The 27,787-nt window shown below is 32.2% G+C and overlaps 2 protein-coding genes across 5 annotated transcripts in view; both read right to left on the reverse strand.

Moving 5' to 3' along the window:
- Nucleotides 1–27,787, reverse strand: part of LOC144834680 (CDP-diacylglycerol--inositol 3-phosphatidyltransferase-like) — a 107,577-nt gene that overhangs the window by 35,050 nt on the left and 44,740 nt on the right. The gene's annotated exons all lie outside the window — the stretch shown is intronic.
- Nucleotides 1–27,787, reverse strand: part of LOC144834672 (protein phosphatase Slingshot homolog 1-like) — a 58,176-nt gene that overhangs the window by 26,891 nt on the left and 3,498 nt on the right. For 3 of the 4 annotated variants that reach the window (XM_078689559.1, XM_078689560.1, XM_078689561.1), the window contains exons 2-15: nt 21,244–21,290; nt 20,657–20,748; nt 17,710–17,780; nt 16,853–17,034; nt 16,339–16,404; nt 15,467–15,661; nt 15,156–15,276; nt 14,690–14,818; nt 14,272–14,318; nt 13,583–13,729; nt 11,822–11,882; nt 11,072–11,211; nt 9,148–10,496; nt 8,624–8,743 (exon numbers count right to left, since the gene is read on the reverse strand). In XM_078689559.1, coding sequence (XP_078545685.1) covers nt 8,624–8,743; nt 9,148–10,496; nt 11,072–11,211; nt 11,822–11,882; nt 13,583–13,729; nt 14,272–14,318; nt 14,690–14,818; nt 15,156–15,276; nt 15,467–15,661; nt 16,339–16,404; nt 16,853–17,034; nt 17,710–17,780; nt 20,657–20,748; nt 21,244–21,290 — 2,767 coding nt within the window. Of the gene's footprint in view, nt 1–3,931; nt 4,222–8,623; nt 8,744–9,147; nt 10,497–11,071; nt 11,212–11,821; nt 11,883–13,582; nt 13,730–14,271; nt 14,319–14,689; nt 14,819–15,155; nt 15,277–15,466; nt 15,662–16,338; nt 16,405–16,852; nt 17,035–17,709; nt 17,781–20,656; nt 20,749–21,243; nt 21,291–27,787 lie in introns of those variants that run through there. The other variant, XM_078689562.1, reaches the window with a different exon arrangement.

The raw sequence follows: 27,787 nt of genomic DNA on the forward strand, positions 1-27,787 counted from the left end.
TAGTTTGATAGTGTAGACAGAGCTTTAAGATCTTTCTTGGATTAGATCCTGCCTTTAAAGTACCTAGGTACGTTTATATGTTATATGTACTTTGATCCTCCTTTATGTAATATATTCCATTGAATACTGACCTAGTAATACTATTATGTAACAGATACGCAATTATAAGAAATTTACATAAATAAATTAATCACAGATTTGTAAAAAATGTATACACAATGATTAGACTTTATACCACAGCCAAAAACATCTTATTTAATATGGCTTCCATAAAAATTTAATCAAACAAAATTAACATCGACAACGGCTGTATTTTATTGATATGTTAAAAATATTTGCATTAACATAAACTGAAATATATTGTACAATGATGATGAGGATGTTTACCGACCACTTTCCATAGTACTTCATATAAATCGATTCTCCCATGTGGCGGCATAAGTCCTAGTTATATCTTCATCATCTGATATACACTAAAGACTTCTTTTGCAACAAATTTTGTTGAATATAAGACGATATAAATCCGCAACAAAGTAGGTTGGATTATGTAGGTATTTCCTTAAGCAATTATTTATTTTTAAATTGAGAGGTATAAACTCCTTGGTGTGTACTATATTACAGTATAAAAGATTAAACAAAATGATTGCTAGTGTATGGAGAGTGTCATTTGATACTGTTTACTAAAGGTTTGCACACACAGATGGCGCGGAAAGGACGGCTATGTTTACACGCTTTTTTCCCTATTGGATTTAAATTGCGGCCTATCAGAGTTACATTATGGATTAGTTTGTTCCGCATGAAAACATAAAAATTACATCCGCTGCAAAAAATACCCAAATATTTTGTTTGATTATTTTTATACTGTTTTGATATTAATATAATACATATTAATATATTATAATATATTATATTATTAATATAATACACTGTATCCAGTAAATTAATACTTTTCCCTGCCAAGACATTTTTCAATGTACTATCTACTATTCTATTTTGCCAAGTAAAAACTAAAAACTGATTTACTTCACAAAGTATAATAGGAAACATTTGAAAATCAAATTATTCAATTTAAGCTCAGTCTACCGTACACTATCAAACTTTATTTGACAAAAAAAATGTGATGTGCCCATATATGGACATGATGATGTCATATCACTACCATATTTGGGCACCATTTTTTGTCAAACTAATTTGATAGTGTAGACAGAACTTTAGGCAGGTTTACTGCATGGTATATTAAAGAAAAAACTTTTTTTTATACTATTGTCATCTCATATAAACCATTGTTCTAGATCTCATAATGAACTTGATAGTTTGACAAAGTATTTTGAGTTGCTAAAGTGACAAGGCAAGAAAGAAAGATTGACATTTACAAATCCACTTATAAATGTCATTAACTATCATTAGATAACATTAAATGTCATTATGATATTATTAATTGATTGATTGAATGCATTATAAGTCTGTCACTTGTTTTACAATAAATTATTTATTTCAATTATTTTAATGTTAGAAATGTTTTTATATCTATACAGTATTTAAAATTTGAATGATTACAAAAAATAATGTGACGATGACATGAAGGAGAGGATAGTGGGTATCAAACTATCAATGTTAAATGATTGAATATATGCACATCAGTTACAGCTGATTTAAAATAAAATGTAACAACATATTCATCAACATAGAGCAGACAGAATAATATATGAGGCATCATGGGATACTCTAAGCTGTGAAGAAAAGAAATAAACTCCTATTCACACGGAGAGCTGTGCTTTAAAATATATGTTTAAAAAAGGATCAAAATACCGGCTTTTGTTAGACCGCTTCTAAACCTAGTTAAATTCCATTACTGTCACCGTCAGAAGCCTGATCTGTGTGAAGGGGATTTAATGGACCCTTTGACTGGCATTGGTGAAATTCTGTGTCAAAACAGGGAGGTTTACATCTACCTTGTCAAAAGGGTTTAAAGCTCAGCATTTGAACACAAGATCATGATAACGCTTGCCAGATTTTAATTTAAATAAAATAATTATGAGGCATCATGGGATACTCCAAGCTGTGAAGAAAAGAAATACAACTCCTATTCACACGGAGAGCTGTGAAACTTATTTTTGAAAAAAGCCGACTTTCGTTAGACCGCTTCTGAACCTAGTCAAATTCCATTATTACAAAGTCAAAGGCCTGATCTGTGTGAAAGGAATTTAATGGACCCTTGGCATTGGCGAATTCTGTGTGAAAAGGGCTTTAAGCTCAGCATTAGAACACATGAAAGCAAACCGTGCCTTCAGCAATACAGTACCTGTCTCTATTTTAGTTAGTCATTATACTGTAATAGGATACAGTATCTGATAATACCTCTTGTGTGAAAGGGTCACTCTTAAACAATATTGCGTAAATATTGTGTGAAAAGTGTTTAAGTACAGTATTAATAAACAGATTAAAATGCATTGCTCTCTTCAGCTATTATACCGTAACATGATACAGAATCTAGTTTTCCTTAATAAGATGATGATGATAAAATTATTCAATCTACTGCTTGCCAGAATTTAATTTATGGAAATTAAATAATTTTAAAATAATTTTGCTTTGGGCATGATGCGAATAAATCGTTTTGCTTAATTAATTTTTTTCTTATAAATTATTTGTATACAAAGAGTATATGACAAGGATATCTGGGGTATTAACAAATTAAAATATGGGATTACACTGAATGTATACTGGAGTGCATTCTATTCAATAAATCGATATAACACAGTTCTCTGGGTCTGCCTTTTATAGCCTGTACAAATTTACAAATAGTATGACTTTTCATTAATAAATTTAATCATGAAATATCAAATTTTTAAATATAAATTTAACAAGGTGGTAGGGGCAGGATCAGGAGCGCTAGCCTTTATGCTAATAGTCTGTCAAAAATATATAAAAAAATAGTTCATAATTCCATTTAACAGTCAACAGGAGAAGCCCGCTACATTATGTTTATAGTCTGTCAAAAATAGACATAAAAAAATAGTTCATAATTCCATTTAACAGTCAAAAAGAGAAGCATGCGCTCCAAGCGCAACCCCCCCGGATCCATCGCCGGGTAATATAACATTACTGAAATAATAAAAACAATAATTGTTAGGCTCTTGTTTTTTTTTCTCAAGAACTATTGTATGCTGGCTATGCTTTCTAAAGCACATCTAAAGGCGCTATTTTACAATGCAAATTCAATGAAATGTATGATACATTTACTTGGATTAGCTGCCAAGCATACAAGCAACTTGTCTAAAAGCCTTGTCGTTCCTAATCTATCAAGTATATCTTCTCACACCAACTTCACTTTGCTATTGTAAAGCTCTGTCTACACTATCAAACTTTATTTGACAAACAAATGTGATGTGCTCATATATGGACATGATGATGTCATGAGACTACCATATTTGGGCATATCACTATCCTATTTGGGAACATCACACCTTTGTTGTCAAACTAGTTTGGTAGTGTAGACAGAGTTTAAGTCTATTTTTGCATTTTCTTTCACGGAAAAACCTAGCAAAAATTGAATTTTTTTTTTTCCAATTGAATAATTGGAAAATTAAACAATGAAAAATGGTGTCTAAATTCCCCACTCCGTGTTAAAAGAAATTGTTGCTATTGCATGAATCCATACACAAGGGGTATCAAATTGATTGCAATTGTACTGGGAAGCTATACTACTGAATTAAAAATTAAACTCTACAGCAGATAATAAATACTGTATAGTATTTACGAATATTTATGACTTAAAAATAAATGACTTAAATTCTAATGGATATAGAAAGAAAGTCTAAAAATGGATTTTATATTTTTAATTAGTTACGTTCACATTAATGTCAAGGCTATATACCTAGGTTATAAATGAAATTTTAAAACAAATTTATGTAAACTAAATATATACGATGTACAATATCTGAAATGTCAAATCGTACTATGTGTCCTTGATAAAGACAATTTTCAATAATTAGTTCCCTGTCAACATTCTGTTGTCTTCAAATGGTATATTGTTTGTTTTGATGTTTGATAGCCAGCAGCAAAAAACTTGTCAAATTACGAGATGTAACTTTTCAAAAAAATTTTTTAGATGTTGCCGCAAAGTAATTCGCTAATGAAGAATGGACAATTTCAAGTGTAAACACGGAGTAACGTGATAAAATTATCGAACTTGAGAATAATTTTAACCGCGTTCTTCTTAAGCTGATAAAACCGTAGAATAAAATTAGCAAAAATGAATTGTTATTGATGGCAGGAACGACACCAATGAGGTTACATAACGTACGATTATTTTATTTTATTTATTTATTTATTTTTATTTTATTTTATTAAATTATAAATTATTTTGCGATCGCATATATAAATGGTTGAACGGATTGGTGAACATGATTGGAAAAATGAAAAATTATTTTTTGTTTGTCTCATTTTCAATGGCAAACCCACAACATTTTTGCAAAGTAGCCACTTCATACTGTCAAATACAATCTTTTAGGTTTTTTTGCCTTTGTCAAAATTTAAAATGGATTTGATCACTTAACTAATATAATATATTCTTAGTACAGTTTTTAGCTGTAACATATAAATTCAAAGTAACATTTAAATAGTCTTTATTGATTGATAAAATTAAAAAACGTGTCTACAATAACAATGTTATGAAAAGCCAGATTCTATTTAGGGATCAAATTAGAAGTTAAGAAACTCATCATTTATATATTTCATCTAACAGCAAGTAAGTCGCCAATACAGGATAGATGAACTAAATTGTTGCCACAGCTGGTGACGCGTTGTGTTTTTGGAAATGAAATAATAATAAAAAAAAGAAAAAAAGATAAACTAAATAATTGTAGTGGTAGAGGGGTTAGAACAGAGGCCAGGACTGAACCCAGGACCATGGGATTGGGAGGCAAGCTTGTTACCCACCAAGCTACCTGCTCCCACTATAATCTTTTTTCACAAGAAAAAACAACTTAATCTTAAGCTCTGTCTACACTATCAAACTAGTTTGAGAAAAAAGTGTGATGTGCCCAAATATGGTAGTGATATGACATCATCATGTCCATGTATGGGCACATCACATTTTTTTGTCACATAAAGTTTGATAGTGTAGACGAGGCTTTAAGTAGATAGAACTGAAAAATACTAAATCCAACCATTTAAAAATACATACTTATTAATAATTATTTATATATTTACAAGTATGGAGACAATGAAATATATTTTATGTGTGATGAACTTAGTTTAGAATCAATAATAATCAAATTATTTAAGTTTTGCTCAAACTAGGTCATCTGCTGACCATAAGAAGTTTTATTATCTTTAAACGATCTATACACTATCAACATTTTCTTGAACAGGTGATTGTCCATTTCTGTATAAAATGTCAACAAAATTTACAACAAGAGGCTACTAAAATGCATAAAAGTACTATTGGCTTGGACTAGAGCTGCACATTAGCTGGGTCAGCATTCACACTACCTTGATTAACTTAACACAAAATTCTATTTATTTATCCGTTATTAAACAATACAAAATCCTCCAGATTTAAATAGAATAATTATAGTTCTCTTGGGAGATACAAACTGTAATATATACTAGCAAAACATTACCTAAACATAGTAACAGAATATCTATATTAGGAACATTGTGTAGTTGAGCATTTTGTTATGTCACATTAAAACCATGTTTCAACCACAATAAGTACACATTAATGGAAATAACATTATCAATATACATTATCTATATTACTGCATCAACCAACACGCTCATCACTCACGATTATCCAGCCCATGGCAACTAACACACTTAACATCTCATCCAAAGGACGAGGTAATAAGAGACCAGGGAGAAACTTGCAGGAAAAACAAGTTCAATTCTACCACATGCAATCTCATTTGTTTATTCAACATAATCTGTCATCATTGAGCAGTTTTAGAATAATGAACAACGACGTACTCTTAACTTTTTTTTCTCCTCTTATAATTTACATAAATAATGTATTTGGTGCATAATGGCTTCATAGTATTGCTGATAATTATGTTAATAGTAAGCTTTCAATACAATATATTTTATGTATATAGATTTAACACAGAACCATATATTAAAATATGCAAAACAGATTGTTATCGATATTTGATTATGTTTAAATGCTTTATAAATGTTAAAATAATAAATAAATAAATTGATCATTCTCTAGTTGGTTATGTTTATATATATATAAGCTTACAATATATTTTATGTATATAGATTTAACACAGAACCATTTATGCAAAACAGATTGTTATCGATATTTGATTATGTTAAATGCTTTATAAATGTTAAAATAATAAATAAATAAATTGATCATTCTCTAGTTGGTTATGTTTTAAAGGATGTAACACTGTAAAAAGTACATAATTATCATTAACATACATTAACGTACATTTGATAATAATGAATGTAATTGTAACGGATACTTCATTTATGCCGACAATATTGATGCGATTCAATATTTACGATATATGATATACAGTCCTTGTTTAACTTATGATAGAATACAGTATTGTTGTGGTTTTATGATTTTTATGTCTCTTCTTAAATTACTGATATAATATTTATGGTTTTCTGTATGATTAAGTTTTATCTATGATGGTATGATATTTATTATTAGTTTAAATATTAGTCATAATAAATGAATTGATTTATGTATTAATAATAATAATCATATTCCATTAAATTTGTTTATCATAATAATCATATTGTATGTATTTAAAAACTTTTATTGCATGGAATTTATTTATGATAATAATTATATTGCTTTATTTATATTTTATGCTATTTATAATGATACAGTTGTATGGTAATTATATATATGGTTGTTATGTATAATAGTTATTGTATTATTTGTATTCATTTCTTCATTTCAATCACACTCATAACAAGATCATGCAATTCAGGCATGAGTGAATTAATTTCTGAGAATTTATAATTTTTGATTATTTTTTTTCAAAATGCTGAGAACTGTTGATATTAATAAATGTATATGAAATGAAATGTATATAAAATGAAATAATTTATTTCATGATTCTTATTTATCATAATTTGTTTTTATCATCATTTATTGTATTGTTTTTATTCATCATCATTTAGTGTAGTTTTTATTCATCATAATAACAACATTATATGGTTGTTACTTATGATAATAATGATGCATATTTTCTTATTCATGATCATACTACTGGATGGCATATTCACATCCATTATTTAAGTCATAATCAGTTGTTCACAGATTTTTTTAATGTATACGTAAGTAATTACTAAAGTGAGAATTTCCATCCATCATCTCACGGTACGATGCAGCCCCGACCCATATTCAAAGTTTAAACAGTTTTTCATATTTGTATATATATAGGCTATAGTGTATTTGACCCATTTTCTTAATATTGATTGTTATTTTTATGTTAAAATTGTGTTTGAAACTATTTGACGTTTTTATTGTTGTTAGTGTTAGTAATAATAATATCCTGGATTTATATAGCGCCTAATGTTGTTAAACCTTTTAAGCGCTGAACATATTTAACGACCATACAGTATTTTAAGAGTTGATCCAGCGAGCGTGCGCTGATTTTACACGGTCCTCAAGAAGAAAACAAATGCGAATAGTGACTCAATATTGTGACTTAAATTCTAAGTTGGCAAAATCAAAATTTCCATAATACTGTAAATCTGCTTACAACAAAGATTGTTGCACTTCTGTATATTTGTAATTGGAAAGAAACACTTGAAGTGAGTGAGAGAGGCAAGTACAAGAAAGGTTAAGGAGCATAGCATACAAGGACATGTATACCATATAAGAGAACAACATTTATTTCTTAAGCTCTGTGTACACTATCAAACTAGTTTGATATGCCCAAATATAAGTAAGGGTGTGTGGCGCATTGTTTTGGGACGTTCGACTACTGATCGTGAGATCGAGGTTCGAATCCAACTCTCGCCGCATTGCTTGTATCCTTAGGCAAGATACTTTACTTACGTTTGCCTCTCTCCACCCAGGTATATAAATGGGAACCCTGTTAGATCAAGACACAACTTTGCGCTGATTACTAGCTGCATTATGGGAGTATGTTTCCATACGTGTTTGATCCAAAAACAAGGCCAACAGCCATAAGTCGCGTGCTCTCAGAAAAAATGAACTTTCAAAAAGTAATGTACTTTAAAACTTTATTGTACATCAAAACAGTTCAAAAAGTACAGAAAAACGATAAAACGCATAGTGATAGCGGACCGACAGACAGACCGACCGACATAGTGAACTATTGAGTCGCGTCCACGCGACTAAAAATGACTGGGGTAATAATGTTCAGCGCTTAGAGGTTTCACAACATTAGGCACTATATAATTCCAGGATATTATTATTAATAAATATGGTAGTGATATGACATTATCATGTCCATATGTGGGCACATCACATAAAGTTTGATAGTGTAGACAGAGCTTTATTAATGTTCTTATTTTCTTTTATTTCAAAAATAACTTGCAAACAAAAAAACTGGAACACATAATGTATAGTGCACAATTATAAACAAATATGATTAAAACTCCCATAAATATGAACTGGAATTTTACTTACGATTGCAGCCTCCCTGTGAACTTTCAGAATCTTCGTCAGACGGCTCTCGACATAACATTATCTTGCCAAGATCACGGATCTCACTAACTTCAATTGGGGTTAGAGTATTTTCAACAGTTCCTTTAAAAATAAAAAAAAAATATAAAAAACAATTAAATATTTAACTGCACCATCCCTACCTGGTTGTTTCTGGTGCCAAAAACATTAATTGGGTCAAGGGTCAGTTGGTATGTTTTGTTTTTAGCTTTTGTCGATGACATAAATATGGATGTAACATCAAAATGGAGGGTGAAATAGAAAAATCAGTCATGCATGCAATTTACAACTTTAAAAAAGACATACGTTCATCATAGAGTGAGATCTAGGCAATGCGTGAGTAGGTAATTTTGAAACAAATTCTGTAAAATTCCCAAATACCAAAAAAACTGTAACAAAACCAAAAGAAAGACAACCCAGATTATTTTCACATTTTGGGCCAGTTGGCCTTGGCCAACAATTTTCTTTAGGCCTTAGCTTTCTAATACCTTTTTTACTGCAGTCTTTGTCACCAGCAGCTTGATCCAATAATGTTTTATCAGCTTCACTAACTAACTGTTCATAGTCTTTTGTCTGTCTTCTAACAGTTCCTTCTGGCAATGGAACAATCTCTCCAGTGGCAAAAACTTTACTCAAACGTTGTTCTGAACTGCATTCCTCTTCTTTACTCTCAACGTCCTCGGATTCTTTGCATTCTTTTTTACTACTTTCCTCTGTAGGTGTAGAGTCATTACTTGTTTCCTCTTTGTCAACGTCTTCCGTTAAATCTTTTGGTTTTTCATTGGTCGTTGAATCCTCAAAACCATCAATTATGGAAGAAAAACGTTCTGTTTTCTTTTTAACAATTCCTGGTTCAAGACCACAAATGGTCGGGGAGAGTACTTTAAATGGTGGTTGATCTGAGCTATTTGAATTAGTCGATTGCGGATTTAGTTTATCTTTTGATTCTACTTTATTTACATTGTAATCAGTTTGTTGCTCCTGGTTACCTAATTGAATTATTATTGCAGGGTTTACGTCATCACCACTTTCTTCTTCAACTTTCATCTTCGCAAGTTCACTACTCATTCGTTTGACCTCTCCAGCTAAAATGTTATCGCTGTCCACATTTTGGATCTCTTCACTACCGGGACGACTCCTCATTTTCTCCGAGCGCACTGCCGGAGGACTCGCCTCTTTGACGTCTTTCAACCGTTCCTCAATGTCTTTCTTTTGCTTCAGAACAGTTCCTGGATTCCATGGAATGCTTTCGAGTTCATATTTCTTTGTGGCATTCAATTGCACATCCCCTGTGTCACTCTCGATGGTGGCATCAGCATCACATTCTGGCACCTTACTGGTGTCTACATCCTCTGGACTGAACACATCTGGTGTGGGTAACGATGGAGCGTTTTCAGTGACGGTCACCAGAGCATCTCCTAATGAATTTGGTCGTTGTCTAGTTATTAAGGTATCAGATTCACTTCCTTTTTGTTCAATCTGTTTAACAACCTCACCCACACTTAATCTGTTGGCAGTAATGTCTTCACTGGTTTTACAGCTTCCGTCCAGTGACACAGTCTCTGAACTGCTGTCACTATCGCACTTTGTTGGTTCCGCTTGGAAGCTGATGACTTCCTCTGCCGGTGCAGAATTTCGATCTTCCAAACGCGGTTCTTGTACAGGGAAGTCTTTTCTATTACACCAAGACTTAGAACGATGCGGTACATTTACTTCAGGAGTAAGTAGCAGGTCTTCGGTGCTGGAAAAGATCTCCGACGTGTCATGAGCTTCCGAGCTACAGGCACTAAGTGAACTCTCAGACTTGCTACGCCACAGTGGGTTAAGTCGTTGGTTACTATTACACAATAAAGACAAAATAAAGAAATATATAAATGAAAAAAGTTGTTAATATCCAATTGAGTCTGAACAGACAGCATAACAGTTTGATTGGTTTAATAGTAGTGCATTTGCATATCAAGAAGTAGAGTCATAGTACTAATCTTTTAAAAACTTCTTTTCTTGAATATTTTCTTATCTTTAATTCTACTTAAAATGTGATAATATAAAGATTTTATTATTAATATGTCAGTTTATTCTCCCAACTCTTCAAAAACCAGACTATTTTTTAAGCCTAAAATGTTCCAATTCTCTCCCAATTTTTGTATCCATTAAAAACACATGCCGGAATACCATAATATCTGGAAAAACCAGCCATATTAGGCCAGCCCAAAGTTTTCCAGTATTGTATTGTATTGTCTGTATTAGTATTACTATTACTGGTTAATATTCTCTTTTTCAGTTAATATATAAATATACATGATATATATTTTGGTACATCTATTGAAAAAACCAAAACCTTATTTTTTATCAAAAGATTTGACATAGATATGATTGCAAAGTATATAATTGAAATCAAACAGAAGATTTTACCTCGCATCTAGAATTCCTTGGTACTCAACTAGCTGGTTCATAAAGGCAGTGTTGGGTTTGATACATTTTCGTTTACCCTTTACAAAATCAAATGCCCGCTTCATTGGCCATTTGTACTCTTTCATGATATAAGCTATCACCTAAATAAAACCAAACAAAATAAGATTTAAAATGATAGTCAATATATTAGTTTCTGCCACTCTACTAAAGTGGGTTACAGCACAAACACCTTTAAATACCGGTATGATGTAGTGTCGTCTATTAATGCAGTCGTGTATCTATAATGTATATAATTTCTTTTTAAAGTAATCTGGGGTTATACAAACCTCCTGGTTTCCTGAGACCCCATTTGATCATTTTCCTGAAACATTGTACATACTATCTTTTTATTGTGATTTGTGATTTGATGAATAAATATATTTGTATTTGCAAGTACTGTATTTTTTAGGATCAGTTTCTGTAACTTTATTTATTTTATTCAGTTCACAACCAACAGCGATGAAACCGCCACTAACAGGTTGAATTTACTAAGGGATCATGTCAAAATTAATCTACTGCAGTAGCCAGAGTATTACTGCAGTAATGTATGATTTTAGTTTCAATTTAGATGTTTATGAGGTAGCTGTAGTCGCTGTATATGCTGTATGATTATACAAATACTGTTAAATAAATGGAAAAACAGAGTTAAAGAGATAATACTGCAGTAACTGCAGTAGAATCACTTAGTCTCTAAGTAGAAACATTACTTACAGAGGAAGCAGATCTACTGATACCCATCTTGCAATGCACCAATATTTTGGAACCAGCCATTCTAAAAATACATTTGAACAAAGTCATTACATACATTCGTTTAAAACTGTCTACACTATCACTATCACACTAAGTTTATGTAAAAAAAAAATGTGATGTGCCCATATATGGACATGATGATGTCATATCACTGCCAGATTTGGGCATATCACTACCATATCTGGCCACATCCCACCTTTTTTGTCAATATATTTGGAAACTTTCATGCATAATACCGGTACCTAAGAAACCTAAGATTAACAGCATGAATGATTTGAGACCCGTTGCACTCACGTCTGTCGCGATGAAAATATTGGAACGTATTATTTTAAAAATTATGCAACCTTATGCTGAAAAAGTGTTAGACCCGTTGCAATTTGCTTACCGATCACTCCGTAGTACCAGTGATGCGATTTATTTTAAATTACATAAATTGTATTCACATCTAGATAATGTAAAGAAAGGCCACTCGGCACGTATTATGTATTTTGATTTTCAATCTGCGTTTAATACCATACAACCCCATATCTTAGCAGACAAAATGTTGAATATGGAGTTTCCCCGTCCGATTGTTCGTTTAGTTTTAAATTTCATTTGTGATAGAAAACAATTTGTTAATATTAATGGTGTTAAGTCAGAAATCGTAACCTCTGACACCGGTGTTCCTCAGGGTACTGTCAACGCACCTAAATTATATTCCTTGTATACGGCGGATTACAGATCTTTAAATGATGAGCTTTGCCCCGTTGTTAAATTCGCTGATGACACTAGTACTATTGGTCTCATAGTTTCAAACAATGATGAAAATTATCGTAGCGAAATACAAAGATTTGTTAAATTTTGTGACGATAATTATCTCCAAATAAATGCATCAAAAACAAAGGAGATGATCATTGATTTTAGGACTAAACATAAATTTAATTTTCAACCAATCACTATCAAAGGTAAAGAAATTGAAATTGTTGACCAGTACAAGTATCTAGGAATTGTTTTCAATGATAAACTGAGTTGGGGAGACCATATAGACTTCATCAGCAAAAAATTAAGTCCCAGAATGTATTGTATGAGAACTTTATATAAATTTAACTCCTGTGATTTGATGTTACTTTCGTTCTATAGATCCGTTATATGTAGTGTTTGGACGTATTGCCTCTCCTGTTGGGCTGGTAATGTTACCGGAGGGAATAAAGGACGCCTTGAAACTTTCATCCGTCGGGCTGGTAAAATGATTGGTCTGGAACTGCCTTCCTTTACCGATGTGCACCTAGAACACCTCCAGAAAGATTTCGAACGCATTGAGTTGGATGCCTCTCATCCTCTCCACAAAGTGATAATAGACCAACTTAATCCAAGTGGTAGACTGAGGCTCCTCGGTGTGAAAACAAATCGATTTGCTAAATCCTTTATTCCCTCCGGTATCATCCAGTACAACAGGAAGTCAAGAAGATAATTTTATATTGTAATCTTTTAGATGTTTTTATATTAATGGTTTTATGCTATATTTGTTTTTATTGTGTTTTCTTTGTTAATATGACGAGCAATGAATTTCCTTTTTGAGGATCAATAAAAGTTATCTTATCTTATCTTATCTTATCTTAAACTAGTTTGACAGTGTAGACAGAGCTTAAGTTTGTTAGTCTGTTAATGAGTAAAGTTTAAAAATTAATGAATAATCAATTAACAAAATCAATGAAACAAAACAAATGAAATAGGTGAACTTACTTGGCACTTTTGATAAACTTATATGTATCATCCCAGTACTTCAGTAGATATGTGGATTCAATATCATATTCACGGACATTATGATATGTTATGGTTGATGGAAAAAAGTTGTCAATTTCCTTGGTGATATTCAGAATGTGGCCAATTCTAGAAATTAAACAACAGTACATATTGTTAATTTAATGTTAACAGTCTGTCAAAATAGATATCAATTAGTTTATAACTTTATTTTAACTTTTGGTCAGAGGTTTTGCCCTACTCTGACGTAATTTGTACTTTATACTATTAAGTACATCGACAATAATGCAAAACAAATTCTCAGGTAGTTACAAACAATTACAATCCTGTTGGTGCAGTACCTGCTGCTTACTTAGTCACGAATCTAACCCCTAGTCATCAGCGCAAGCTTGGTGGTCTAGAGGTATGAACGCCAGTGTTCTGGAGGTTGTAGGTTCGAGGCCCACCTGAGAATTACATTTTCGCAAATATTCTCAATTCTACAAAGTACACATTACGTCAGAGTAGGGCAAAACATCTGACCAATTACTCAACACCCTGACGCAAGCTACTCGACAGTAGTTTCAATTACAATTTATTTCAGCTGTCAAAAGAGAGAGTGCACGCTGGATCCTACTACTACTATTTCAATGATTTAGTACATTGTGCTTTAAGGTTTAAAAAAATCTTACTGATTTTCTTCTAGCTCATCGTAGTTCGATGCATTCCACTCAGAACCCTGGAATTATAAAAACAGTTCTGCATTAAGGCCAATTTACATAGACGAGCGGTAATGGAAAGCGGAAACCGCGTAGAAATTGCATCCACCTGAGCGGAAAACGCCCGTCCACTCCGCATTTTGTTTAAATGGTCATAAGAAATAACATAGATTCTATATTTTTATTACGTCTGTGTAAATGGGCCTTTAGACATAGTAAATTCCTTCTTTAAATCCAATGTCCTAATTTAGGCTAGAATTCAGATACCAAGCCATCAATACAGTACAATTACAGGTAGTAAATTTTACTAAATTTTGTAGCCAGGCCATATGGTGAAATATATAATTTATGGTATTAATATAGAATTAATGTATAGGAGAAAAAGGCTTACTAGGTATAAGTAGTCAAATATAAGTGAAGGAGCATCGATCTGACCCAGTATCAACAGCATCTGCTCGTCAATAAAGCCTTTGTATTCTTTTAAATCTTTATCCATTCGATCTTCCAACTGTAGCCGAATCTGAAAAGAGAAAATGAAAACATTTAAACAGAAGGTCAAACAATTATTTCCATAATTCATTTATTTGCAAGAATATTTAATTCTTTAGTTTGCAAAATGAGAAAACTCTGGAAGAAAAGTGTTGGGTCAGATATCCTTGGGAAGATATCTATCAAGAAGTTAGCATTAAGCTCTGTCTACACTATAAAACAAGTTTGACAAAAAAAGTGTGATGTGCCCAAATATAGTAGTGATATGCTCAAATATGGTAGTGATATGGCATCATCATGTCCATATATGGGCACATCACATAAAGTTTGAGCTTTAAATACCAAATTATTGGTTTAAATTTGTTCACCTGTCTACATGTTATTTCGTCGAGGTCAACCTCCAACATTATTTCTTTTAACTTCACTCGGATCAATCTGTGTAAAATGTCTTTCTCGGACGGTCGACATAAACCTGCATAGATTTCTTTGCTGAAAAACAAAAATAATCAGTTTTAGAAGAAGAATTCACCGTTTCGAAATTACAGTATTATCCCTATTATATTATATATATGCTCAATATGGTAGTGATATGACATCATCATGTCCATATATGGTATAAGTTTGATAGTGTAGACAGAGCTTTAAACAAAAATAAATGTTAATTTTCATTGTCACATACACAAAGCTGAGAATAGTGTGATGTTCAGGACGAAGGACAACAATATCCTTGATGTAATCCCATTCGTTGATACATGATTCAGTCGATCTAACACTGCTCCTGTAATACCCTGTCCAGGAATGGTTTAGTCCATCTGGGATGTAATTGTTCCGTCTGGCTCTCATACTCGCTCTGTGCAAGGCTTGGAATGCTGACCTAAGAGAATCAACAGTACATATTAAAGGCATACTAGCCATACATTTGTGATGAGGAGAAAGAGTTTTATGAGTAGATATGCAAATGAATGTATAGCTTTAGGCTATTAAAGCGTGGTTCCCACTAGAACGCAACACAGCGACGTATTGACGCAAAGTGATGTATTGCGTAATCACAAGTGGGAACCGACGACGCAATAGTGCTGCAAAAATCGCAGGTTTGATTTCACGCGGGCGGGGGAAAACACAATTATTAGAAGGGCATTTTCTTACATTGCGTAGGTTGCGTTATTTTGCGCCGCTAGTGGGAACCAAGCTTAAGAGTACAGTAGAGCACCTATTAAGGGGACACTTTTCAGACATAACAAAATGTCCCCTTTAATACGGGTGTCTCCTTTAATAGGGGTTGGCCATAGTGTCAAAATATATATTTACTCTCATCCAGGAAAGAGTTCCTATAAATAGCAATGTCCCTGACCAAAAGGAGAGGTTCTGGTGTATTCAAAATGAATTCTTGCAGTGCGGAGCTTCTTTAATTAGGTTTTTATTATTAAAAAATTGTAAACCCATGGGATCTAATGTATGTACAAAATATTTGAAGACAAACATTGTATGTCAGAGGATCTATACCAGAGTTTGTTTATTTGATGTAAAATTACTAAAAAAAAGACTACTAACCACATTGCCTGTACGGACACTGGTTTGTATATGTGAGTTGACGCTTGATTTGAAACACTGAAACCACTGAAAAATTTAAAAACATTTAATACCTAAATAAATATTTTAAATTTCAGGGAAGTTTAAGGCTCTGTCTACACTATCAAACTTTATGTGACAACAAAATGTGAGGTGTCCATATACGTACAGGATGATGTCATTACCATATCACTACCATATTTGGGTGCATATCACTACCATATTTGGGCACATCACACTTTTTTTGTCAAACTAGTTTGATAGTGTAGACAGAGCTTAAGAAGAATATTGTGAATAGAATGAAATAGATAAATAGTACTACTGTCAGTCCTCTCAATTCTCCTGAAAATTGCAGAAGTTTTATGATATTTTTAATCGTCTTTTTTTTGCAATCATACTGTAGTGATTGTCTCATCAACTGAAATCGTATGATAGTACATTAATAAAAGTATTACTGCAGTAATTGCAGTAGAATAATGTTGACCCGATTCCTTACCCATCACCATCTAAGACAATACAAGTAGTTGTATATATCTCTTGCACTAAGCCAATCGTTGAACCCTTCTCTCCTATATCTATACCCAATATGACATTCTCCTCAGTGTCTTCACGACCCATACATGAAACTAGAACCATGTATCGCAGTCGCCCCTCATGAATGCTTTCTAGGCGGACAGCCTGAAAAAAAAAAAGCATATATACTAATACTATATTGTAATTCTTAATACTAAAAATAAAAGGACACAGAAACTGAGTGAAGTACTTGGCAAAATATATCAGGGAAAACTATATTCGGAAAGAGAGGGCTCACTACTTGATATTTCGGTCCATGTTAAAAGAATACAGAGGGCGTGCTAATTAATATCTCATATGGAAGATACAAGTTTATATAAGCTTTTGTGATGTGACCAATATATCAATTTTCCTGAAAATCAATAGGCGCCATATATTTTGTAAGTATATAGCTATTACCACTCAAACATTTAGGACAATAACTGAAATATTGTGGACGCTATCGTGCTAAAAAACAAAACAAGTACTATACTTGGCAAATTTTTGACAAGTAATAAAAATGTTATGAAGCAATCCCATTACTTGTATTTCTTTAAAATATGGTTGGAGATTCTGAGATGATCCCATTCCTTGTATTTTTTAAAACATAGCATAGTTTATATACTCGTTTTCTAAATATATTCTAAGGTGATCCCTTTCACTTTCTTCTTCTTCAACATGTATACCATAGAGGTATTTAAAAACTAGGTTCCACTAGGTAACTACAATGATGGGATTATGAGATTATGTTTATAATACTTCTATGTTTTCTACTCATTTTCTTAAAAATAATGAACTTACTAATTTGATTGAATCTTTTGAACGTAGAAGATAAAATATACTCTGTAAATGAAACTGAAGTTCTCCAATTACTATTAACAGAAAAAAAACAACAAAGTTAATCAAATAATATTTCAATACAGTCAATAAAAACATACTAAAAATAAACAAAATATTTTTGACAAATATTCTAGGTCTAAAAAATAGAGGGCTCACTTCAAATTACTCATGATCCGGGAATGAGACAATAGGATGACAGAAATGACAACCAAGATTTTGAACAATGAATTATTGGGACAGTCTAAGGTATCCAGAAATATAATATATTATGATACAGCAATTCTTTTCTAATGCTTTGGTAGAGATGAAGTGTAAAAACTATGTACTCATTCAACAACATAATTAATATCATAATGCATAATAATAATATAATAATATTAATATTGAACATTTATAAAGTGCTTTTTACCGGAGTCTCACATGGCAACATGAAAAGAATAACTATTAAAATAGGTGAGTTTTCAGGAGAGATTTGAATTGAAAAGGGGATGGAGTGTAACGGATGGAATGAGGAAGTTGGTTTCAGATCTCTGGTGTATCAACATTACTCCATATTATAGAACAATCAAAGACATTTTTCCAGTGTATTTATCATTGGTTATTCATCCAATAAGTCTACTACACAATACTCCATCAGGTGTATTATAGTATCAAGGTTCAATGCTTCGCAGGACTGTCATATATATCTCCTAAGGCTTATTTAACTGGTTTATTTTAAGGAGATCTTCCTCCTCGAAATACTCCTTGCTTTTGCTAGCCATTTGAGTAGCTAATAAAGCAAAGTCAAATATGTCTAATTTGAAAATAACCTTTACTGACAAAGCAATATTTTTTTATTAATAACATAGAATTATTAAAGAAGTGTAGAAAACAATTGTAGCCATTTTTAAGGAAGATTTATTTAGTAAGTGTAAAGTTTTGGAGCTATTTATAGCTCTATCGTTTTGGAAATGCAAGTTTTTTTAATCTATGGACATAGTAGAAAACTGGCTTGTTTTGGACACCCATAATTATTATGGAGACACTTTAAATACATGTTTTAAGATCGTAAGGTGTATGTATTTATACAATAGGGTCTACTGTAGTATTAGTATCTTAAGTCTTATATACACTATCAAACTTTGTGACAACAAAAATGTGATGTGCCCATATATGGACATGATGTCATATCGCTACCATATTTGGGAATTCCACTACTGTATTTGGGCACATCACACTTTTTTTGTCAAACTAGTTTGATAGTGTAGACAGAGCTTAACACCAAGATGGAATGAAAAAATGAATATTCTGACAAAGCTCCCAATGCCAACCAACAGCTAATGGCTATGAGTGTACAGTAACTATAACATTCATATACAATACTATGGAAAAACATAATAATGTTATTAAGCCATGTCTAGACAAACAGAGGGGTTAGACAGTCCTTCAACTGGTTACTATGTACACTGTACAAAACAAAGCACAAAAGCATTCAGATAGCAATGTTTATTTTTTTGACTTTTTTTCTATACTATATCGATTCCTGTTTAGTGTTTGTTGAACTCTGGGTCAATGAATTCAAATGAGTGAAGCTCTGTCTACACTATCAAACTAGTCAAGGCAAAAACAAAACATACAATTTTATTTAAGATAATAATAATACAGTAGTGTCCTCAATGGTTCAACATTCTCGTAATACTGTTACGGCCAATTTACACAGATGAGCGTTAATGGTTAGTGGTAAACCGCATAGCCTGTCCTACGTAGTATCTGTATCCATCTTGAGCGGAAACAGCACGTCTGTTACGCGTTGTGTGTAAATAGTCACAAGGAATAACACAGATTCTATATTGTAATTACCGTTACCGCTCGTTACAGTTTTAAAATTGGGAAAGAAGACGAACAATAATCATTGGCCTGGTAACATACATTTTTTAAAGCTTTATGCAGAACTTATTCCACAAAAACTGGTGTTTGAGATTCATTTTTGATATAAGAGGCAATCTAACATAAATTGATTCCTTATGGCGTTATAAACTGTGGTAAAATATACCGACATTATGTTTTGATTTCAACCAGATTTTCATTACATCCTTTGCACTCTAAATGTGCTATTGTTCTTGGTTAAATTTCTTTTATGCACCTTCCTTAAAAGGTATCATTAAAATCAAAATGTATCTCATGACAGTGTTATTATACAGTAATAGTGTAATAAAAGTAGTTTATATAAAATGTGCAGGTCCTATTACCTTAAAATGCCATATTGCATTGAGTATCCAGGCTTTAAATGGTAATAACATTTTGGATTTGAATAAGAGATGGATTGGGGATAGAGTGCACACTTTGTCCTTAAAAACCAACACCTTTTCTCATTGACAACATTTGTTAAAATTCACGCTCTGACCATGTTTGTATACATCTTTAACTGGATTCTCCTACCAAGGATACTGTACGTAATGAGCGAAACCACCAGTTGGGATGGTAGTCGCTTTATCTGTATAAACCGGTAGCTTATTTTCCTCGAAGGGAGAACTATAAACTCGAAAAGTAACAAATTCATTCACACCTTCTCTATAAATGGTCACAAACCACACCAAACTAAAGAAACCCTCAAGTGGGTGCATCACCACAAACCACCAAAAATATCATTTCTTTTCAGAACCCTGGATATGCTGCCACAGCATATTTTTGTGGAAATTATGTTCAGTCTAGAGTATAACCAAACAGTCTCAATGTAAAAAAAAACATCATTAGGCTCTACACTATTAAACTTTATGTGACATGATGATGTCATATCACTACCATATTTGGGCACATAACACTTTTTTGTCAATCTAGTTTGATAGTGTAGACAGAGCTTTAGATTTCCTTCATCACTGTCTATTACATTTATTGAGAACCCAGAATTAAAGGAGTCATAGATACCTACCTGGATGTTTAGTGATATGTCTTACAGGTATTTCACTACTATGTGAAAGAACTAGCGCTGCTCCTTTAACGGCAAAGAAGCTTTCATTAACACTGTAGAAATATAATTAGTGGATAACAACAATCAAATAAGAAATTCAACAAATAGTGTGTGTTTAGTGATCACAGAATTTATAAAAATATTAACACAGCACAACTTTTAGCTGCAACGCAAAATAATTTGTTGTCTGATTGATCGCTGTGACGTTGAGTCATCTTGACCGCATGCTCGAGCACATTGATAATCAGTTTTTGGGAGAAAAAACTTGCGGTCAATATAAAAATTACATTTTAAAATCTATTTTCTAATAATTTTATGGTCATTATAATAAACAGTATTATGCAGCAGAAACAGATTTTGATCTTACATTTATTGTCATATCTATTGAAATATACAATGAATAGGATCAGCTAAAAAAACAATAGAGTATAGCTATAGTACACTAACATGTACACTATTTAAACCCAGACCCTATAAAGGTTTTTATTGACAAAAAAAAAAAACAGGCGATTTTATTTGGAAATAAATTGATAATTAGATGACTGTACCTGATTTTCTTGATTCTTTTCTCATTATCTACCTCATCTTCATTATCCTGTAATATGATAAAATTCATTTCATTTATTATAAAAATCAAAATCATTTATAAGAAAATGTAGAACCTGCCATCTACGGTACATAAAATCTGCTCTGAATAAAAAATATGTGTACATTTTACTTGTAATTCTACCGAACCATAGGGAAGTAAATTTGGTGAAAATAAATTTCACTGTTGCTAATGTATAGTAGTATAGGTTTAACTACTGTACTTGTAAAGTACAAAAGAAAACAAAATTATTATTGAACATTATTATAATCTGTATACTTAAATATATTATTCCTCTGAAAAAATGATTTTTTTTTTAATATGCCATTTTAATGACACATTAGTTATTCACTTTGACCAAAGTTTTATAAGTGAAACATTATTTTTTTGGGGTTTTTTTCTACGGAAGTGATTAATTTTGTTAAAACTACAAAATGGCCTATTCAAGGTTTTTTTATTAATCTTCATTTTTCATGCTTTTTTGGGGGGCGGGGCGGGGCGGGGCGGGGCGGAATACATCTTTAATGATGACCAAATGTATTGTATGTGTAAAAATACTACATCCTATCTTAGATTCTTATCATCATCATCATCATCCGTTACGCTATTCGTCTTGGGTAGACATTGCGTACGCTAATCGTTTCCATGACTCTTATGAATCTCCTCATTCTAAACTCTTGTTAATGTTATTCTTATAAATGTACGTAAAAAAAGGGCAGACTATCTCAGTAATTTCTCAAAATTAAAATTTGCAAATTTCACAACTGTAGTTTTATAGTTAATTTAAATATACCGAAGACCTGTAGTAATGATGTTGATATTAATGCATTACATATTATTATTATTTATGATACAATCTTGAAGCAAATGTACAATCAGCTGTATCACACAGAAACGCATTATGTAAATTACATGTTATGCCAGACAAAGCCAGTATACTATACAGTTATAATATTGATACTAATGTTTTCTTTGTAATCTCTGGAGATACTTATCTATCATTTTATTGTAGTTTAGTTCTTGTTATCTTTCTACTTTATCATCAAAAAACATTATAATCAAAAAAAAAATATCTGTTAGTCATTCATTATAGATAAGTAGATATATGCGAGGCGGACACGGATTGAGGTCAACATGAGGTCAATGATGTAGCGCAGGTAAATGAAAAGGTGAAAATGTAATTTCATGTTGTACAACTGATTCAGTGACCAAACCATTCAATATTGCTTGTAGTGAAATTCACTTAAAAAATGTGCTAAAAAGTATAATTTCTTACAAGAATTCTATCATGTTGTTAATGTTTAGTTATGTTATACTAAAAACCATCAGAATTGTGTTATGTTATTTTTATTCAACGACAGAAAACCAGATAAATGTATATTCCACGCCAACAAAATTAAATATTAATATTATACTACAGTAGCATAGATTATTAGGTTAAAATGAAAATAAATATTCTTAAATTAGTGAATTATCAACAACAAATAATGTTCAGAGCTACTGTATAGTTTATGGGTGTGGTCACCAATATGAGGGTGGGTTAATTACGCAATTGGGGATATTCATATACTGTAGTTATAAGTTCTACCAGGGAAAAGTTAAATTATATTGTAATTAATTATAATTTAACTCTTCTCTGGTTCTACTGTAGTTTCTTCTCTCCTTTTTAGGCGATATGAATGTCTAACAATAAACATGTAGTCTAGTTAATAAACATATTAGTAAACAATAAATAAACTTAATACATTTGAAGGTATTATTATCATTGTTATTATTACTACAAATAAATGGAAAATGTTTACAACAAGTACAGTATATCGACCAAACATACAGTAGAACAAAGAACACAGTATGAAAGTAGGTCTGCAAAGAATCCTGTTGACTTATTGAGGAAATGTTACTGTAATTACAGTACCTGCACTTTCTTGATAACTAGCTACAGGTGAAAAAAAAAACCACACCCATTTAATTCAATGAGTACTGTGTACCTGTTGAACTAAATCTCAAATCAACATTTATTTTCTTCCACAATAAAATAAGAACATGAATCTTTGTTCACACTGGACTGGTTTAAAAAATGTTAAATCTAAGTTATTGAGTGAATAACTCATTCAAACTAAACACGACCAATCATTATTTTTCATTATGGTATTGGACTTTATAGCATGATTTAGTTTTACGAAGTCCTAGTACTGTAAGTTCAGTTCTAATGAGCATAGAGTGTTCAGTACAGTTAACTGTTTGCTTGGTTTATTTAACCCCAAAGGGGAATCTTAACTATCATTTTAAATTTAGCTAGTGAGTGTTTTAATTTGACCAAATTAAGTCCAGTGCTCTCCAGGCTTAACACCAGCCTTTTATACAAATTTCCAACCTAAGTAAATTCCTTAAAAACCAGGTCCTCTCTAAATTCAAACCACCCGAAATAAAGCGACCCTTTGTATCAACGAATGAATAACTTACTATCTACAGTAATTCATAAAAAATTGTTAAAACCCCCTGAAATATGGCTGGTAGCAACTCCATATAAGGCATACTATTTGTTGACAAAAAGGAAAGCTTTCAAATCAAAATAATACCATAGTTCAAAAAGAATACACTGGTATGTGGATAAGGAAATAGGTACATGTACCATGGATTAAAGAATAGAAGGATATGCATCGACGGTGACATCAAACGATTTTACAACGCGCTTGCCTATACTAAAGCACTGCTGCCAATCAAACAAACACGCTCATTGAACTCCGTGTCTCTAACCGCGGCCCTCTGTAAAACGCTGCGAATCAACTGTTACCTTTTTTGAGACCAAAACGTAACCATGTAGAAATCGTATGCGCAGTCTGAATGTTCTATTGACATGTCTGCGTCGATGATTAATTGACAACAACAATATATTGCTGAATAATTCTGTTTTAGTTTCATCACAATCGGACTACGAAAAGTTCACTTTCTTACGACTAGTAATTTTAAGTAGTTAGTAATATTAATAAAATATGCAATTTTTATATTTGAATTATCATTATTTGCCTGCCATCTTCTGTCATTAAAAATTGCGTTAATCTATAGAATATTAAATTATGCATTTGACCATGTATGTTGTTAGCGTGGCCGGTGTTCACCCATACAACAATCGTGTTTTTAATATATGGCTAAGCAGTGGTTTCTTCATAAATCTCCTTAATTATCGATGTGATTATATTTAAATTGTAGTGCCTGGTGATTGGCTAGTGGTTATGTCATCCACACCACATCCAATCATCGGGTCTAATTGAATGAAAACAGCGATCCCTGATCCGGGATTGGCTGGCTATGTATAGTTGCGATTCGTTACCTAGCGGTCGTTTTGAAAAGTACACGCAGGGCAAACTTAATCACGAAAAAACGAAGTACCTATTATTATTCACACAAGAAGTAAGACAACGGTGAGTATATAGATCATGATTACACGTTGTATCTACTACACTTAAGATTAGCCTAGGCCTACCTAGGCAGTATCAATGTCGGCAAATCATATGGTTTACTAGTAAGCCTAGAAGAAAAGGCCTAGGCCTAGTATCCTTGCTGATTTTGTAATTTTACATGTAGGGCTAGGCCGATACAACAATATTGTCTCAGATGTAGGGCTACTACAGGTCATAAAATGCTACTTTAATGTCATAAAAACATTAGCGTAGATCAATCGCGGCAGAAACCTATACTAATTACAATTATAGCATTTACAATTCCTCATCAGAAAGGTTATAACTAAATTTGTCGTATAAATTGTTCGTCGCCGTTGTTGCTAGCGCGCTAAAACATCATGCCACCAAAGAACGCGCGAAAGAAGCGTAGCCAACAAGGTTAGATGTCGTTGCACATGTGCAGTAAACAATATATTAGGCACGCGACCGTTTCGTTGTTACCATGCGGTTAATTAAACTGATAACATTGTGGGCGGTCCGCGGTCTGTCGGCGAGAGTCAAGGAACCCTTGATCTCACGTCGATGCATATCCTTCTATTCTTTAATCCATGCATGTACTGTGAACGTTTGGCAGAATATAATGTATGTAACTGTACTTTCTTCTCAATCATTTCCTAAACTGTCAATTTATTGGTATAATACCATTGATACATTTTCAAGTGTTTCTTAACCTCTGTCTACACTATCCAACTTTATGTGACAAAAAAATGTGCCCATATATGGACACAATGATTTCATATCTACCATATTTGGCTATATCACTACCATATTTGGGTACATCACACTTTTTTTGTCAAACTAGTTTGATATTGTAGACAGAGCTTTTGGTTTCTTGGTCAAATACTGTACATTACAAATAGAAACAAACAGAAACAACACCCAATGGCCACTACTGACAATAGTTAGCAATTTACTATAATACTGTGTATATGCAAAGTAATTACTGTATCATTGAAAACCAAAATGAAAAAGCGATCTTTCCGGTATTGATTGCATAAGAAGGTCATCAATCAACAAAAACGAAAGGTACAGTGTAATTTGTTTCATTGTCTATACTCATCATTTCCTAGATTGTTTGACATTGAATTATTGTATGTTCAATTATATAATAGGGCTTGTTTCTACATACAAATTGAAAATAGATTAAAAAAATATAATTTTTATAATTGACTGTTGTTCTCCCAAAAAACTGGGAGACTGATTAACGAACAATGCTAATATTATCCAAAATGAATTACGCTCCTGGCTGTCATTATGTTACAGGTCACACAATGTTAACATTACCCAAAATGTAATACACTCAGGCGGTCAAACATTCAAGATGCTACAGGTCAACAACGGTCAATCAAATAACCGTTGTTTATTGCAGCTAAAAGTTTAAATAAGGCATTATAACATGATTGGATATTTATCTGGTTTATTGTGGCTTGTGGGGAGGCTCCCACCTGAGGGATAATTCATGGATTATACCATTTGTGGAGAGAGGTGTTCAATGAAAATTTCTTTTTGAGGTATATCTTGCTTTTCGAGGAGAAAGGGCTATTGTCGGTTTATCTAGGTAAGCTAGGCACGAAATAGACTTGAATTTTAATTTTTTCACACAGTAATCCGTTATTTTTTTGCAGTAGAAACAAGCCCCTAGATTGTTTGACATTGAAATGTAATGTTCAATTATTAATAAAATACAATTCAACAATGTTTATCTTTTCAAAGCACTTACTGTATGAGACCTTGGAAAAGCCTATACTTGTAATAAAAGCAATCAATTTAAACTGTTTCGTAGCACGATTTAGATCATAATAACAATGTGTTCATTGTTTGTGATATTTAGAATATGGCATCGAAAAACACAAAATGAAATTCTTGTTGCAGCTCTATGGTGTATGATTTGACATGTACTGTACCTCTACCTAGAATAGTCATTGGCAAATTTAATTGTAAAAAAAATAATAAAAAAAGAGTTAAAATATAACCTGTGTTCTATCTTTGTTCTAGCTACAGTATAGTACTATCTTTACCAGGGATCTGTTGTCTATGATAGTGTTGAGAAACAAACCAACTAACCACTGGGCACATGCCTCCTCTCAGCACACCACACACTCCTCTCAGGACACCACACCCTCCTCTCAGCACACCGCACCGTCCTCTCAGCACACCTTATACATTTATTTACATAAGTATGTTCTTTACCAACAATTAGCAAACAGTTTTCAGGATGTATGGTGAAGTATTGCTTTTTAATAGTAATGTGCACTTATTAAAAGTTCACCATTGAAATTGAATATAAAAGATATGATAAATAAAGATGTTTGATTGATATGTTTTTTTTAAATATATATTTCAAATTCAATACTACGTAAGTAACCTTATTAATCTATATTTTGCAATTGTTTATGAAAGATGAAAGAAAGCAAATAAATGTTTACGTTGAATTGAATTGTAATATAGTTTTAAACACAGCTATCTATAGTGCTGTATGATCAGTCCTCAACAACAGGTACTGACAGTAGCTAAAAACAGAATCACAACACAGGTGTCTTACTAAGTCTATTGTGTTAAATATATCGAGCATGGCATTAATACCACATATCTATTGACAACACCCAATATAGCGAGTAGTGTTGATTTTAACGGTTTAGACCCTTGCAATAGACCAAAATAGACAGACTACAGTACATACAGTATGTACTGTACAATCAGTATACTTGTACTGCAACACAGAAAGTATTTATTTTTATGTATTTTGCATATTTGTATTGTAGACAAGCTATTGCTTCTAGTGCGGGCCCCAGTTATTGTCAAATAACTGAATAAATGTGTATGAATATGAAGTAAACTACACCTTTTCCTTTTAATTTCATTTTTATGCTGTACAATTTCAATTTACACTTACAGTATATATTATATATCACCATTTATCTCTGACTGGATATAAATATGAACATTGTAAACATTAATGTCACATTCAGATAGGTCATAACTTGGATTCTCTAGGATTATAGAGAAATGAATAAATTCTAAACTAATAGGAAAAACAGTTTCTTG

The sequence above is a fragment of the Antedon bifida genome, chromosome 2 (assembly GCF_963402885.1).
Source record: "Antedon bifida chromosome 2, ecAntBifi1.1, whole genome shotgun sequence".
Lineage (NCBI taxonomy): Eukaryota > Metazoa > Echinodermata > Crinoidea > Comatulida > Antedonidae > Antedon > Antedon bifida.